Source organism: Choristoneura fumiferana, chromosome 30 (genome assembly GCF_025370935.1).
Source record: "Choristoneura fumiferana chromosome 30, NRCan_CFum_1, whole genome shotgun sequence".
In the NCBI taxonomy this organism is placed as follows: domain Eukaryota; kingdom Metazoa; phylum Arthropoda; class Insecta; order Lepidoptera; family Tortricidae; genus Choristoneura; species Choristoneura fumiferana.
This window is the reverse complement of record NC_133501.1, coordinates 1,933,632-1,950,185: the sequence shown is the minus strand read 5'-3', so window position 1 is coordinate 1,950,185 and position 16,554 is coordinate 1,933,632. Positions and strand designations below refer to the sequence as shown.

Genomic DNA, 16,554 nt, shown 5'->3' with positions numbered 1-16,554 from the left:
GTTGTGGGTCAGCGTTTACGAGTTATTTACGAAAAACTAAAAAAATGGGACCTTTACACCTCCCCTCCTTACCCGTTTGCTCCACCCCCAGCCATCAGTACTTTTAATATGTGGTTTAAAACACCATTCCCTACAACTATGCCAAAATTCGCTTATACATATGAGTTTTCTCCCCTGAGAGACAGTTTTTGGTCTTCGTTGGTCTACTCAACATCAATCTATTGGATTTAGGAAATGTTAAATGAAACGTTTAAAAAATAGTTTTAATAGAAACTTATGTAACTACGCATTTGCATATTCCGTGACATCTGCTATAGCCTTAAAATGAAATCCTATGTTCTCCAAAATCGTCTCTATCGGGCCAGCTTTATCTTGATTTCGTTTTTGAATCGTACTATCTTTTTGTCGAGGTTGCTTCTCTGAACGGCCAGTTTTTTCTCGCTGCTGTCTCACTTTATGATTCACTCTTGCAGGTTCTTGAGCAAATCTATCGTCTATCTTTTCTCTCTCTCTATCCGCTTCAGGAATAGGTTCATTAAAATCGTATTTCTCCACTATCCTTGGTAATTTCTTATAATAATCAGGAGTACTCATTTTGTAGTATTCTCGTGTAGGTATACCAGTACCTTTCATCGTGTATCTAGTATTATTACTTTGATCTTCTAGTTCTTTAGAATTGAATAGTAAACTTTCGGTTCTAGCTTGGATTGGATCTTTTTCGTACACCGGAACATTGTCAAAAGGCTGTAATTTATCATTTCTCTTGTCTTCTAGAACATAATCTTCAGTTTTCTTTTCTTTTTCAGTTGTGTATCTGTCTGTAGCCATCCACTCATTTTCAGTAGGCGATTTTTTTCTTTCAGTAGTCATCCACTCTCGTTCTATGTAATCTGGGAATGTTTCTTGCGTGGTAGTTATTGGTTTTTCTGTTCTTTCTCTTTGTATAGAAAAGATTGATGGTCTTCTGGTTTCTGGAGACCCATCATATACATTTTTTTGTTCAGACCATGTTGGTCGTTTTCTGGTTGTTGGACTGATTCTATCACTTACGTCCCTTTCCGCAGACAAATTAGGTTGTTCTCTAATTGTAGAAGCAATCCCATGAATTGACTCCTTTAGTATAGACCTATTTGGTTCTTTTTTGGTAAATGAAGTAATCCTATGTCCTCTCTCAGTATTTCTGTATACAGATAGCATTTGCCAGCTCTTGGAAGTTAGAGAGATCTCGTCATTTGTGTCTCTTTGTGTGGATGAACTAGGTCTTTTTTTATTAGAACCAATCCCGTCACTTATTAAGTAATCATCGTCTTTTTTAGGAGTGATATAATCTTCATAACTATCTTTCTTTTTGCTCATTATAATTGTATCAAATATCATAGAATCATCTTTTCCCTTGTTATCCAGTTTTCTTATTTTTCTTTGCTTAATTTTGCTTATGTCTCTTCCATTAACTCTCACCTTGTCTGTTTCGTTCTTAGTTTGCTTTTTATATTGAGATGGCTTATTTTCCACCGGAAAATATTGCATCATTTGTTTCCCATTATTACTTTCCTCTCTTCCAATGTTAGAGTTTTCTTGTTCTTTATTTCGCTCATAATCATTTACATCCTTTTCTGGGGAATTTGGCTTTACTCGGTCATTTGAATCTTTATCTTTATAATATATGGAATGGCTAGGTAATTTAGGGTCATCGTTTTTTGGGTATATCGTTCTAAGAAAGGATGGGGGTTCTTCGAACCATTCTTTAGTCGTAGCCATTCTTTGAACAGTTTTATATCGTTTGCCCATGATTTGTGGAAACGTCACATCCTCTAAGCGATCATAATCTTTTTCATGCATTCTATCAGGTTCGAATATACTTTCAGTAGTTGTTTGAGTAGTTTTGACCCTATTAGTCTGTACTTCGTTCCGTTCGGTACGTTCAAAATAATAATTAATATTGGATATATTCCATGGAGTATCACTATCTGTTGTTGTCTTTCTTTGCCCTCTGCCATCTCTATCGTGCCTTTTATCTATTGAAGATTCTGAAACCAGCTCTGTTAGTTTCATAGCTAGATTATCAGGCACAAATTTTTGTGCTAGTTTGTGGAAATCGTCTAAATTAGCTGAGAAGAGCACGTAACTGTTAACTGTGACGATGCCCGTTAAAAGAATACCTGTCAAAATTAGATAATAATTAATAATATGGTGTTTAGCAAGTATACATGGTTTACAAAAATACCCGTAAAGGGGAAAGTCTCTTGTGATAAGGAATCCTTCATTGGCGTGCATTGAGTCGATTCCAGGGTACGGTAAGCACTTGGAGTTTGCGCCGGGGCAGCGGGCCATCAAAGGGCCTCAGATCAGAAAATGCAATTAGAAAAATAAAATGAAGTGCCATAAAAATACATTAAAGTACTGAGGGCCTACTCTGAAGCTCGAAAATCGAAGTTCGTATCGTATCGTCCCTCTTTCTCTCGTATTAAATAATATAAGTGTCAGAGAGAGAGAGAGAGAGAGGTTTGGCTTGTTTCTCTGTCGCTTTCTGAGCCCGTAGGCCGTATTACCTAATGTTTCTAACGCCCGCGATCGCAATCAAATGACAGATTTCGCATACAAAAACTGTCATTTAATTGCAATCACGAGCGTCAGATATTAGGCAATACGGCCTCTGCCCTCGTCTTGTGCCCATATGACAGAAAGAAGTGTGAAAACGATTGTACTTTATTCCAAGTGTGTTAGACAATATAGAGCGTTTATACCTGCTGAGCTGGCAACGTTGCATTTTTGGTAGTTTTTCTCGATTGTTCCATAAAAATTAAATGAAAATTAAAAATGTGGTATGATAGAACTCTTCTTAATATATAAGCTTAGCTATTAGGAAACGCCGCCAGCATCTTCTGGACCTTGCCTAAGGGGTACTATTTAAGTAATTTGTTTTAGTTTTAGGTTTTCATTTTTATTTTATGTAGGTTTTTTAAGTAGTGTCGTTTTTTTTTAAATTTAATGCATCATCTATTTTATTATTCTTAATTGTCAGTTAATATGTCTACTCCAATAATTATGCGTGATAGACTTTTATTTTCATTAAAAACCGATTAAACATTTGTTCGTTTTTAAAGAATATTAAAGTCTATCACGAATAATTATTGGAGTATACATATAAATATAAATCCGCCTAAAAGTTCATTACTTAATACTCAGTTTTGACGCATTTTTGAGATACATTTTTTATGCGGCGTCTTTACGTTCCTCCCGGATTGTGTTCAAATTGCTTGACAGTATAGTGCCTATTCAATTATTGGAATTATACCTTTATAGTTTATGTGGAACTAGCCGTGGCAATGAACTTTTAGGCAAAGTTAGGCTGCGGAAGGTATAGACACACTAACTTATATATAGAGCAGTTCTATCAGACCACATTTTTAATTTTCTTTATTTTTTATACAATAATCGACAAAAACGAACAAAAATGCAACGTTGCCAGCTCAGCAGGTATAAACGCTCTTAAATTTAGAAATTAGCCATAAGGATCGCAAAATGGCGCCTAAATCAATCAATTTAATTGAATCGACGTCTTTTTTTTTCTAAAAATAAAATACTTACATACTTGCAATGCATGTAGAAACAACATGTTTTATTTGGCGACAGTTTAACTTTATGCCATATCGAATTATTTTTATGAGCATTGCAGCAAAAATTGTTAACATACTGGCACTTTTATTTCCTTTTCGTCGCATATTTTGAAGTATTCACATGTAAATGTTCTAGCACTCAAATCAAGGATATGGACTAATTTTTGAAATGGAAATCGAAAATCGTAAATGTCGTGTAGAATTGTTTTGTGTAGTGACTTTTGTTTCAAAATTGTACCCGTGCGAAACCGGGGCGAGTCACCATATTTATAATATTTGACTGAAGCAGTGGCGTAGCGTGGACTAATGTAGACGTGGCGAAGTCGTATCAGCGAGCCCCTTTTCTATGGTCGCATCGCATTTAAAGAGGCCTCGTGATGCCCTTTTAAGTGCGAGTCCGAGGCCCACTCCGCCTACGTCTAGCTACGCCACTACTAAGACATCATCAGCCGGAAGACATCCATTGGTGCACAGAGGCCTCCCCCTTAGAACGCCACAATGAACGACAATTATTATTCGCCACTTGCAACCACTGGTTGCCCGTATCTACCGTAGCACGATGCCGTGAGTCCACCTAGTGGGAGGCATACAAACGCTTCGTCTTCCGGTTCTAGAGGACTTTTCTCCTCTCAACAGTTATCTGTTCTTTGAGAGATGTGGCCCGTCCATTGCCACTTCAACTTGCATGCTCTTTGAGTTATGTCGGTGTCTATAGTTCTTCGGCGAATATCCGTATTCCGGAATCTATCGCATAAAGAAACTCCGAGCTATATGCTCTCTCTATAGCACGTTGGGTGACTGCGCCTCTCCAAGAGGTCAATAGTCAAGGACCGCATCCCAGAGCCATAGGTCATCAGTGGCAACACACATCATACACAGGGCCGGATTTAAGGGAGGGCAACCGGGGCTACAGCTCCGGGGCCTCCACAAAAGAGGGGCCCCCACAATAGACTTCGTTTTTTTTTTAATTCCGAAGATTAAACACTAGTAAACTAACAAATATTCATCTGTATTTGTTCATTTCAATCAGACAATCAGTAAAATATCGAAATCTCAAATCGCCGTCATTTTATTTAAAAATAGTTTTTAAAAGGCCTCCAGACCTCTAAATCCGGCCCTGATCACACAAAATAGGAGTCAATTAACCCTAATAAGGCCCCATTTATTGGAGCACACTACCACAGAATCAAAAGCAGCTATCGAATACATACCTGACAAAGACCATTTTAAAGCTAGTCGTATTTTCAAGTCTATTGGACTACTGTGGGCTGATGATGATGATGATGAATAAAATAACACCCGTGTGGTATCGGGTTAGAATTACACCTCACCATTTCTTCCGTGGATGTCGTAAGAGGCGACTGAGGATATAGGTGAAGGAATACCGTAGGCGACAGGCTAGCAACCTGCAAGGCTATTCCAAAATTCGAGAATCGAATTTCGTGTCCGTCCTTCTGGCACTTATACTATTTAATACGAGAGTGAGAAGGACGGAACGATACGAACTTCGATTTTCGAATTTCGGAGTAGGCCCTCTGTCACTATTGTACCTTTTTTTTGTCAAACTTTAAAACCTAAAATTGCTAAAAGTGGCGGTAACGTTTCGTGTGCTCTGCCTACCCCATTTGGGAATAAAGGCGTGATGTTTGTGTTTTGTGTGTGTGTTTGTGTATTTTCAATAATTACAATGGAAATTGTGACATATTATGAAATTAATAAGGTTCAAAACAATTCAATGCAAGTGGTCACTAAATCTCCTCAACGTTATTAAGGGTTAAATTAAAACAAAATGTGTGTATTCCGTTTATTCAATGACTAGTATCATTTATTTCATAAGTACATAATTACATAATAATCTCGTCCAAAACATTATGTAAAATAACACTAAGACTTATAATTACATTTATATTTACGTATTTATGAACCAACATCACCTTGCTGCTACACGAGCAAAATAACTACGTCTGTGCGACACATTTGTTTTGCGCGGGTCGTCGCAGCAAAGTGATTTTAGTTCCTGAATGAGGACCTCCCCAATTATCGCCTTATTAATTCATGTATATTCGTATGACTAAATTCTTCTGTATGTTATCTGTTGTATGTTTGCTCAATTCGATTTGGTATTGTTGGTGCTTCTCGCGAGGCGGATTTTGCTTGGATACATTTCTGTAAATAAAAATAATTTATCAATTTGTACCATGATTTCCACCAAACGGGTCGGATTGGATCGGAAAGAGTTTACAATCTTTAAAGATTGATTTTTGAGATTAGATTGTTTAAACAACCTTTCTTTTTTTACAAGCTTTTATTTAGTTTCACTTGTCCCGTTGTCTGTCTGTCTGTCTGTAGGTAGTCAAATCTTGCAAGTTAAATTCGACCAACTTCCAGTAGTCGGATTGACTTGAAATTTGGCATACTTATGTAAATCACGTGACAATACAATAATCTGGTAGTGTCATCCTGGTGGATCTGATTCACTAAATCCAGCTCCGGTATCGGTACGGTACGAATCCGCTTATCGACTCCGATTCCTTTATTCAATTCCGGTTCTTTCGAGCGATTATTAGTTTGTGTTTGTGTGAAGTACCGATTTGTCCTAATGACTCTTGAATCTGTGAGTCACTTCGGATATACTTACTACTGGCGAACCGGCTCCCGGGAGCGGATCTGTAATTGGTATCATGCATCCATCCTCTCGTAATAAATGCTATTAGCGTAAGTGGGACGGCACATATCCGATACGTTCCGACCGACGTGATTGAACGAAAGCGAAGTGAATGCTGAATCACCGATCGCGAGTCGCTCGATCCAATAGGTGGTCGGAGTTAGTAACGCCTCGGAGTCGATAAGTTTTGCAAGGAGTCAATAAGGGATACGGATCCGCTTAAGGATCTGACTCTTTTGAATCTTCAGATACGGATTTACCCATCTCCACGTCTTACCTCTAAAGAATGATATAGAGCGCCGAGTAAAAATTTTGTCGGGTATAAAAATGGATAATACCCGCAGATAATTAACCATGTGTACAGTGTTTAAAGTCTATATTACCAAGACGCTCGCAGCAGCTTCACTGCTAGCGTCTTCCGCGACACGCGATGCGTATCCGAAGGTATGCTGTGATCGGCTCCGTTCGCCTGTCGTCCTATCGTATCCGAACGCGATCGGCTCTTTTCCGATACGATACGATGCTAGCAGAATTAAGTACTATTTGGTGGAAATCTTAGCCTATGACCTCCATAACCTACCATAGTTAAAAGATCTGCCTAGTCGAGGAGTGAGCTTGACAGTGCGTCCAAGGCGGGGGGAGAAGAATTTGGATCTAGCGTCGATTTGATCAGTGTCCTGGCGGTATCTGTGAAATAAAAAAATCCTTTAAGTTATTTTGTTCAAAATAAATTTAGAGCTATGCTCAAGGTTTCTCAGGATCGAATCAGAAATGAGGAGACATAGAGTAAGACGCCAGAGGGAGACGAGACGAAGGAGGGTCACCGACATACGCTGCTTTCCCACCAAAAATGTGCGAGGATGTGTTGGGAAGAATGTGTTTTTTAGGGTTCCCTGAACCCTTATAGTTTCGCCATGTCTGTCTGTCTATCTGTCTGTCTGTCTGTCCGTCCGCGGCTTTGCTCAGGGACTATCAATGCTAGAAAGCTGTAATTTTGCACGAATATATAAATATAAACTATGCCGACAAAATGGTACAATAAAAAATTCAAAAAAATATTTTTAGGGTTCCTCCCATAGACGTAAAGTGGGGGTGATTTTTTTTTCTCATCCAACCCTATAGTGTGGGGTATCGTTGGATAGGTCTTTTAAAACCATTAGGGGTTGGCTAAGACGATTTTTCGATTCAGTAATATGTTTGCGAAATATTCAACTTTAAATTGCGAATTTTCATTAAAATCGAGCGTCCCCCCTCTAAAATCTAAACCGGTGGGTGGAAAAATTTGAAAAAATTCAGGATGGTAGTAAGTATATCAAACCTACGAGGAAACTATAACGGTTAAGTTTTCTTGAGAATTATTAGTAGTTTAAGAGTAAATAGCAGCCTAAGGTATAAAATATACCTAAACTTGGAATATTCCGTACAAAATACGAAATCCTTAGAAATATCTTACTTAATCTTTTCGTAATGGCTACGGAACCCTATTTCGGGCGTGTCCTACACGCTCTTGGCCGGTTTTCATTAACCAATAGAAACGCTTCCTACCCATCGTCGCACTGCACATCTCTGGTGGAAACAGCTGAGCTGAGAGAGGCGAGGTAAATGAAGCGTGTCTATTGGCTCATGAAAAACACTTCCCTCGCAACAGATCCTCGCATATCTCTGCTGGAATCGGAGCCAGCCTGTTGATACGCTATCTGTTATCCTGCTATTGGACCGTCCATTGCCACTTCAACTGGTTATATCGGTAACCCTCGTTCTACTAACTAAAAGTTCCAAAACTGACTCACATTTGCTCGTCGGATGAGGTGACAGCTTCCGGCTGCCGTCTGCCCAACCGTGGGGTGAAGTCTACATCGTAGGACCGTTTGTCCTCATACTGCTCCTCCAGACTCCGTCCCAATTTTGGCGTGAATATCACCTTTTTTGTCACTGTAATAAGTTAATGTGTCAATACAATCATCATTATCATAAACGGCCGGAAGCGGATTCTGCTTTTTCGCAGAGTTATTGTTTGTCAAATGTTGCATTTTCCAACTCAATTTTCTCCGAAACCAAAATTTTTTCTCAGTGTACCTATTTTCTTATGCTTTTATAGAACAAATACCTAGGTTAGGTTAGGTTTGTTTTATGAAAGTTACTAAAAGATATAGTTTTACGAAAAAAATATAATATACTTAGTTTTACAGAAAATCCTGAGTTGTGAAATGAAACAGTTTGGCAAATGAAACATTTGGGAAACGTGAGTTTGGAAAGGGCAGAGAGCCAAAATAACAGTACCCATAAAAATTAAAGAAAAATTACATAAAAAAAAAATACCTATGGGGTCCCTTAGTTACAAAACTAAAACACAGAATAGGCCGAGATGAGACCCGACGCCTACCTTTCATCTCAGGATCGTCGGCCTGCGCGTCGAAGTAGGGCAGCTGGTCATAGTAATACTTCAGCGCGTCTGCTGCCTCCAGCATTCGCAGCACAGCTTCTCTATAGGATAGATTTAGGCTTATTTTGAGAGAAATTAATAGTTAAAGTTACGAATATAACGAATAGTACTCTGTAACAAGCGTTTTCCTAGAGATAAGACCAAGCTAGATCGATTTTTCATCCCCGGAAACTCCTACATACAAAATTTCATCGAATTGTTGGAGCCGTTTCCAAGATCCCCGAAATATATATATTTATGTATATACCAGAATTGCTCATTTAAAGGTATTAGATAATATAAGTTACGAATTTGATTTGATTCAATTTAATTTAATTTATAATTTATACTTAGGTATTTATGTAAAAATATGGGTTACCAAAATGACATGGGCATAGTCATGCTTTTCGATACAAAGAACATTTTTAGGGTTCCGTAGCCAAAATGGCAAAAACGGAACCCTTATAGTTTCGCCATGTTTGTCTGTCAGTCCGTCCGCGGCTTTGCTCAGACACTATCAATGCTAGAAAGCTGTAATTTTGCACGAATATATATGTAAACTACGCCGACAAAATGGTACAATAAAAAAAACAATATAAAGTTTTTTTAGATTATCTCCCATAGACGGAAAGTGGGGGTGATTTTTTTTTCTTATCCAAGCATGGTAGTGTGGGGTATAGTTAGATAGGTCTTCTTGTCACCGGTACCAGCGCTATGACCATCATTTTCTTTTTTGTCATTCCGTAATTAGACCCCTGAAGAACCGCCATACTGGTACGAATGATCTAATATTTTGTGTCACCATCTCCGGGTCTGAGTGTTCTGTTCAGAGTACTTACCTGTTGTTCTCAGTAAACGTTCTCTTCCCTAAGATGGGTTTGAAAACCACACCAGCGCGTCCGCTGCGAATATTTCTGTCGAAGTTATCCCCCTGGAAAGGAGAATTAGACTTTGACAAGTTCGAAAAAAGGTTTTGAAAGTTCAGGAGTGGAGACCGCGGATCGACAAGCGCAGCGTAGGACGTCCACCAACGAGATGGACAGATGACCTGATAAAAGCAGGGTTCACGGTGGATGCAGGCCGCTGCTAACCGAACCAACTGGGGGTCTATGGGGAAGGTGTATGTCCAATAGCGAACGTCCTACGGCTGAGGTGATGATGATGATGAAGTTCGTGCGTGACGTAGAACCCTGTCGCTGAAAGCCTCTGCTGCCTTTAACAAGATTTTTCATCACACTTGCTCGTAAACAGTGTCGTAACATGCAGGCTACCTTGGTTGCAACCCCCTAAATAAAACCCTCGACCTTAATGTGCTTGTCATGAAACCCGTGGTCGGTAAATGAGTCATTGCCCGTACTAATTTTCATGTCATGAAGCCCAAGGTCGGTCGCATGAGTTTGTTACTGCATGGTGTGCTGCTGCTCCGTGCGCGCGCTGCACACGCACGCCATACACATGCTGCGGAGGGGAAGGCGGCGGGGAGCTGGCGCTGCCAAGAGCGCAGCCAGCGGTATCGGCAATTTTTGAAAAAATATTAGTTTTTCTTTTACAAATATACAATTTTACTCGCAAATGTGATGAAAAACATTGTATGTCGCACGGGCGGTACTAGAATTACGAACATCGACTCACTAAAGCCCTCAGTCTTCGACTTCGGGCTTCTAATAGACTCTCGTTCGTAATTCCTTATTTACCGCCCTTAAGACACAATGTACTATTTTTTTGACAAGTGCGGCAAATGCTTACTGCAACCAGGGTTCTGTAATCGATTAGTGTCACATACGACGAACCTTTGTAAGTATAGCTTATATTGTATTTCGACCCAATTTATGAAAAGTGTAAACAAAGACGCCATTTATCCGACCAGACATTCAATGATGTGAAAACCTAGAACCCATTGCATAATAATTAATCTGTTCAGTTAATCGATTTATTTATTAATTGAATAGATCAAAGTATTTTTGTCTATTTTATTATTTACAATACTTGATTTCATTTCAAAGACTGTTTATTCAATTATAAAATGAGTACTTAACTATTTTTTAATTTTAAGGAAAGTAAATAAAAATCGGTTATTCATCCGCGCGTTAATCGATTTTTAAAATGTCAAATTATCCACCATCTCTACGCTAGCCTATGCTACTACAGATTATACACGTGTTTCAATCAAGAAATAACGTCAGATTTTGACGAAGATTTTTCAAATGAAAAATAAATATTGTAATCAAGTGAATTTTGGGGAGCGGTCGTGGCTGCTCGTCGTTGTGTTGGTAGACACACGCGCTCAGATAGTAACTGGTAGTTATCCCACCGAAAACTGGCTGATTATCAAACAAGTCGTCCCCCTACCCACCGTGTCTCTGTCAACCTCGACACTGGCAGAATCATCAAGAAATTGATGGAGCCACTTTTCCGAAATTTGAATTGAATTGAAGTGCATTTTGGTGAAAAAAGAGAATAGACATCTAGTTAAAATACATGAATTATAGATAAATTCGATTCAGTGAGTCTGTATACAAGAATTTTGATGAAAACGGTTTGTTTACACTTAATAAATTGGATAGGCATAACATATAGTTCAAAGAGGGAACACAGTCAATATCTTCGGAAACATGTGAAATATGTCAAAGGGGACTCCTTTTCAACCCCATACATAAAAAGTGGGATGTTATATATAAGTTTGTTTGATTTAGGGCAATTTCGCGACCGTCTTTAGTGTTCCTCTATTTTTTTTTCGTGTAAGTAATTTTCACGAATAAATATTTTTTCCTTTTTTTCTTTCTTTCAATGTCTGTCTGTGCCATCGTAGCCTTCAAACGGAAGGACCGATATCGTTGCGGTTGAGTGAATGCAAGTTTCCTTGCGGTGTTTTAGCTGTTTCATTAAAATTGGCAGTCATATTTGTGATTTTCAACTTTTCAAAGTTAAAAAATTAATACTAAAAATTTAAAATTTTATTGTTTAATTACGGGTGTGGCCTGTAATACGAGCAAAAAATTTAAAACAGCGAACTAAAATAATTTCCTTGCTCACCCGCAACCTTAAGTTATTTTAGTTCATTGATATGGACCTCCGCAAAGTAACGCCTGATTCAATAAATTATTAGTTCAGCGACTTTTAAAAATAATGGAGTCTTAGAATTTTCCTTTTTTCATACAAATTAAATACTGCCATCAATGTACGCCATCCTAGAACACAACTAACGTCGCCTGTCACGCTACAAACATCAAGCATTTTGCTTTACATTGCTTGTTCGAATAAACTTAAGTGTACCTAATAAAAATTAAAAATAATTATTTTTAAAATTCGCTGAACTTTAGTTGTTCAGTGTGAGGAGTATGATCTATATTTTAATTATTTGTTCATATTACATGCCACACCCGGTATATATTAGTATAGTTTTTAATATAAAAAAAGCGTTCGAACAAGGTTGGAGCCTCCTTTTAAGAAAAACAATACTTGTGTCAGAGGACCCCGAAGTCTTATTAAACCTACCTTAAAAGTTTCGCCATTCGCCATCAAAAAAGGATTTAAAACCACTAAACAAAGTATAAGCTCCTTTTGTACCGCCATCTTGCCCAAATCCTCTAGTTCTGTTGAACGGACGATTTTACCCTGTTTTATATAGGGAAACGGTTGCCGTATGATAATGAAGAGGGGAGACGCGGGTTACGTGGACCTTGTATTTATTGTTTTGTTTTGGATAAACAGATATTGGAGTGTTGTCCTGAATTAGCTTGGTATTGACCTAATTTAGTAAGGCTTGAGATTTAGGAATAAATAAATAAATAATAGAAGTGGAAAATGTATGGTATTTTTTTTTATTTGACTGGATGGCAAACGAGCAAGTGGGTCTCCTGATGGTAACAGATGACCACCGCCCATAAACATTCGCAACACCAGGGGCATTGCAGTGCAGATGCGTTGCCAACCTAGAGGCCTAAGATGAGATACCTCAAGTGCCAGTAATTTCACCGGCTGTCTTATTCTCCACGCCGAAACACAACAGTGCAAGCACTGCTGCTTCACGGCAGGATTAGCGAGCAAGATGATAGTAGCAATCCAGGCGGACCTATTTCGTTTTGTCCATGATCTGATCAAGAGAAGATAAGTTTTGCTGATGTTTCGGACGCAAATTATGTTTACCTTTAAGTTAGATGTTAAGATATTAGTGCACTAACACAGATATAATATTTTCCTTGCCAGTAACCAATCTGAACCACTTGTTGTCTATTTTATATTTTAATTTATTTATGTATAATTTCAAATTCTTATAAACATAGCTTAAAATAAATACGTGTTCCGTGGGAACATCGGGATTAAAAATTTCAATCGCATCCATTCAGCCATTAGGCGTGAAAGGGTAACAAACAAACAAACACACACAAACCTTACATACAAATTCGATTATTCGACGTTCGTTCTGTATCACGCAAAAAACGACTCAACAGATTTTGATGAAAGCCTCAGATAGATAGATAGATAAATGAATTCTTTTGACGGCGTCGCGGTTAACAGCTAGTGAAAAAAAAAGTTTGTACTTAAGAGTGTATTTGGATGTATTTGTTTGTTTGTATTTTTTTATAGTCAGTAAGTCCCACTGCTGGGCAAAGGCCTCCTTTACTCCGCCAGTCTTTCCATTCTTTGTATTTATTGTATCGGAAACGGTCCCACGGTCCCCAGTCTCCTCAAAGCTCTAGGTGTCAATAGCTAATGAAGACGAATGTCCTCACTGCAAACAATTAGTGACGTGTCAGGCGTGGGCATCTGAAGACCTTACCGCCTATAGGGTCCATGGAAAACATTGCATGGACATGATCAGAAAAAAAACCGGCCAAGAGCGTGTCGGACACGCCCGAAATAGGGTCCCGTAGCTATTACGAAAAAATTACGTATTTCGTATTTTCTACGGAATCTTCCAAGTTTAGGTAATTTTATACCTTAGGTTAGGTTGCTATTTACTCTAAAACTACTGATAATTCTTAAGCAAACTTAGCCGTTATAGTTTTCCTTGCAAATTTGATGTAATTACTACTATCCTGAATTTATTCAAATTTTTCCGCCCACCGGTTTAGATTTTAAAGGGGGGGGGGGACGCTCGATTTTAATGAAAACTTGCACTTTAAAGTTAAATATTTCGCAAACATATGTCATACGTGTGTATGAATTATGAATTATAAATTATGAATTATGTTTAGTGATGTCACTAAATCGAAAAATCGTCTTAGCAAACCCCGACCCGACCAAAATGGTTTTAAAATACCTATCCAACGATAGCCCACACTAGGGTTTGATGAGAAAAAAAAACACCCCCACTTTACGTCTATGGGAGGTACCCTAAAATTGAATTGAATTGAATTTTTTATTATACCACTTTGTTGGCATAGTTTACATATATATCCGTGCAAAATTACAGCTTTCTAGCATTGATAGTCCCTGAGCAAAGCCGCGGACGGACAGACAGACAGACAGACAGACATGGCGAAACTATAAGGGTTCCGTTTTTGCCATTTTGGCTTTGGAACCCTAAAAAGCAGGCGTAAAATCATAAATTTACTAAGCACACAAACTAAAGCAAAGACGTCCATGACTTTGGAAACTGCATGCGCCACAGCGTGCAAAATATCTGACACGTCCTATACCGGCCCTAGCACAGCGCAAAAATGAGATATTTTATTTATGCTTTGTTGTTGTGTAATTTTGGTGCTTGTGACTGTATTCTATGAGGGTAAGAATTAATCATAATTTAGGGTAATTTAGGTAACTATGGATTAAATAACGGAGCTCGATTTGGACCCGCAAATCACTGTGCTCCATTTATTTTAGCATTTTTTTGCACCACCATCTTGCTCGCTAATCCTGCCGTGAAGCAGCAGTGCTTGCACTGTTGTGTTTCGGCGTGGAGAGTAAGACAGCCGGTGAAATTACTGGCACGTGAGGTATCCCATCTTAGGCCGTTGCAGATGTTTATGGGCGGTGGTGATCTCTTACCATCAGGAGAACCACTTGCTCGTTTTCCATCCAGTCGAATAAAAAAAAATGAAACTTACCGGCTTAATTTTTACACGTTTTTAAATGAAACAACGAAACTATTTAAAATTGTGTTAACTTCTATAATAAAAACACAATAATATACCTACTTAAATTTCAAAATAAAATAAATAAATAAAAATTGACCATTTGTGTTTGAAATACCAAGAAACGTGTGTTACAATTCACAATTTAACCGTTAATACCCACTCACAAGCTTTTCGAAGCTATCGAAATTGTTTTCTAATAATAGATTTTCCTACACAAAAGACTTAAATAAGCATTTGTACTTTATAAACCTTCCCAATTTGTCGGATTTTTTTTAAAGGCCAGTCCATGTTAGTTAGTACGTCAATGCCAGTCTGTTTGCTTGACAAAGAAATTGCGCGTCACTTGTAAATAGAACAAAGAAAATCTTGAACATGGAGGAAAATTTCGTACAAACTATTCTTAGGGTTTTCCACCCGCGGCAAGATATACGCGCCCTTATTTTGTTAATGAATAGAGTTCAACTCAAAATTTAAAGCATGTGAGTGGATAAGCATACCTAACTACGTATATACCGGGTGTGGCCTGTAACACGGGCAAATAATTAAAACATAGATCGTACTCGACAAACTGAACGACATTAGTTCAGCGACTTTAAAAAAAAATCGTTTTATTTTTATTACACTAAAGTTTATTCTAACAAGCAATGTAAAGCATCTTCTTCTTCTCTTTTAAAATATGGCTTTTCTGTCCTAATCAACAGGACAATTTCGCCAGTGTCAAAGTAAACTCTCCTTGAGAGGGACGTTGTACTGTGATTATAGTTTTTGCAACTTGATAGTAAAATTTCAGAAACCACGTGGAGACAACTTGCGCATTAAAAAATGTCAGACACGAGAGCAATATAGAATTTTGTGATCACTGTTCACTGTTAAGGTTAATCGCCGCATAAAACAGTATCAAAATTATACTTCAACTAGCCAAAGAAACAGAAATAGCAAAATTAGATAATGTCTACATCCGCCATGTTCGAATGCTACAAATCAAATCAATGTAAAGCAGAATGTTTGATATTTGTAGCGTGACAGGCGACGTCAGTCAGGTTCGTCAGGATGGCGAACATTGAATTTATGATTAAAATTGTTAGAAAAAAAAACAAAAGTTAAGTTTTCATTTTAATTAAGTGGGACCATCCATGGTGATCCAATTACTGGTGACCTATAGAACCTCTGTTTTTAATATAATCCCGGTTCTGGCCACACACTGATAAATATAGATATACAAGGGGCGACTGAAAAGTAATCTACCTAACTAAGAAAGAAAGACTAGTAAGGATCATTTTATTTTTATTTTTCTATTGAATAAATTGCACTTGTAGACTTTTCATATAGTGACATTAACCCATTTTTTTCGGTTTATCGTCAAAATGCTCGTTAACAGCAGACGTCATATCCTCATCCGTCAAAAATCTGCGTCCCCTCAAATCTTTCTTCAGGAGTCCGAACAGAAAATAGTCGCAAGAGTCTGGGCTGGAAGGAGGGTGATTGATTTCTGCGAAGCCATTTTTGGACATGGCCAGCTTTGTTGTGCGAGTAGTGTGCACCGGGGCATTGTCGTGCAACAGCAAAATTCCTTTGCTCAATTTGCCTCTTCGTTTTTCTCTTATTGATTCTCTAAGCTGATGTAGTAATTTGCGTAATAATCAGCATTCATTAACATCCAAGACCCGAGAACAAACATTCGCAATCGCAACCTCAACCTCCTCCTCAAGCCGAACGCCTACCCGGTCGTCATATTACTTACCATTACAAACTTACCAGCTTCACATTGAA

General features: G+C 38.2%; 2 protein-coding genes across 3 annotated transcripts; both read right to left on the bottom strand.

Annotated features, from left to right (window-relative positions):
- Positions 1-242: 242 nt before the first annotated feature.
- Positions 243-3,677, bottom strand: LOC141444659 (uncharacterized). Of its 2 annotated transcripts, none has more exons than XM_074110239.1 (2): positions 3,589-3,677; positions 243-2,159 (listed from the first exon to the last, which is right to left on the bottom strand). In XM_074110239.1, exons 1-2 carry the CDS (start codon positions 3,614-3,616, stop codon positions 283-285), a joined length of 1,905 nt encoding a protein of 634 aa, XP_073966340.1. In that variant the 5' UTR covers positions 3,617-3,677; the 3' UTR covers positions 243-282. The 2 variants fall into 2 exon arrangements, with proteins under 2 accessions (XP_073966340.1, XP_073966338.1); XM_074110237.1 differs by having other exon boundaries at positions 3,593-3,677.
- A 1,977-nt stretch (positions 3,678-5,654) lies between these two features.
- On the bottom strand, positions 5,655-12,293 carry LOC141444585 (PBAN-type neuropeptides-like). The gene is made up of 6 exons (XM_074110151.1): positions 12,200-12,293; positions 9,544-9,635; positions 8,666-8,766; positions 8,073-8,214; positions 6,863-6,969; positions 5,655-5,783 (listed from the first exon to the last, which is right to left on the bottom strand). The coding sequence occupies exons 1-6, from the start codon at positions 12,275-12,277 to the stop codon at positions 5,725-5,727; spliced, it is 579 nt and encodes a 192-aa protein (XP_073966252.1). The 5' UTR covers positions 12,278-12,293; the 3' UTR covers positions 5,655-5,724.
- Positions 12,294-16,554: the final 4,261 nt, after the last annotated feature.

Bases quoted from the DNA above. Each gene is read 5' to 3' on its own strand.
- LOC141444659 (XM_074110237.1), bottom strand. From the start codon at position 3,671: ATGCTCATAAAAATAATTCGATATGGCATAAAGTTAAACTGTCGCCAA. The intron at 2,160-3,592 runs GTATGTAAGTAT...TAATTTTGACAG, and splicing joins TGTTTCTACATGCATTGCAA to GTATTCTTTTAACGGGCATC.
- LOC141444585 (XM_074110151.1), bottom strand. From the start codon at position 12,277: ATGGCGGTACAAAAGGAGCTTATACTTTGTTTAGTGGTTTTAAATCCT. The intron at 8,767-9,543 runs GTAAGTACTCTG...TCTATCCTATAG, and splicing joins ACGTTTACTGAGAACAACAG to AGAAGCTGTGCTGCGAATGC. The intron at 6,970-8,072 runs GTGAGTCAGTTT...TTTATTTCACAG, and splicing joins ACCTCATCCGACGAGCAAAT to ATACCGCCAGGACACTGATC.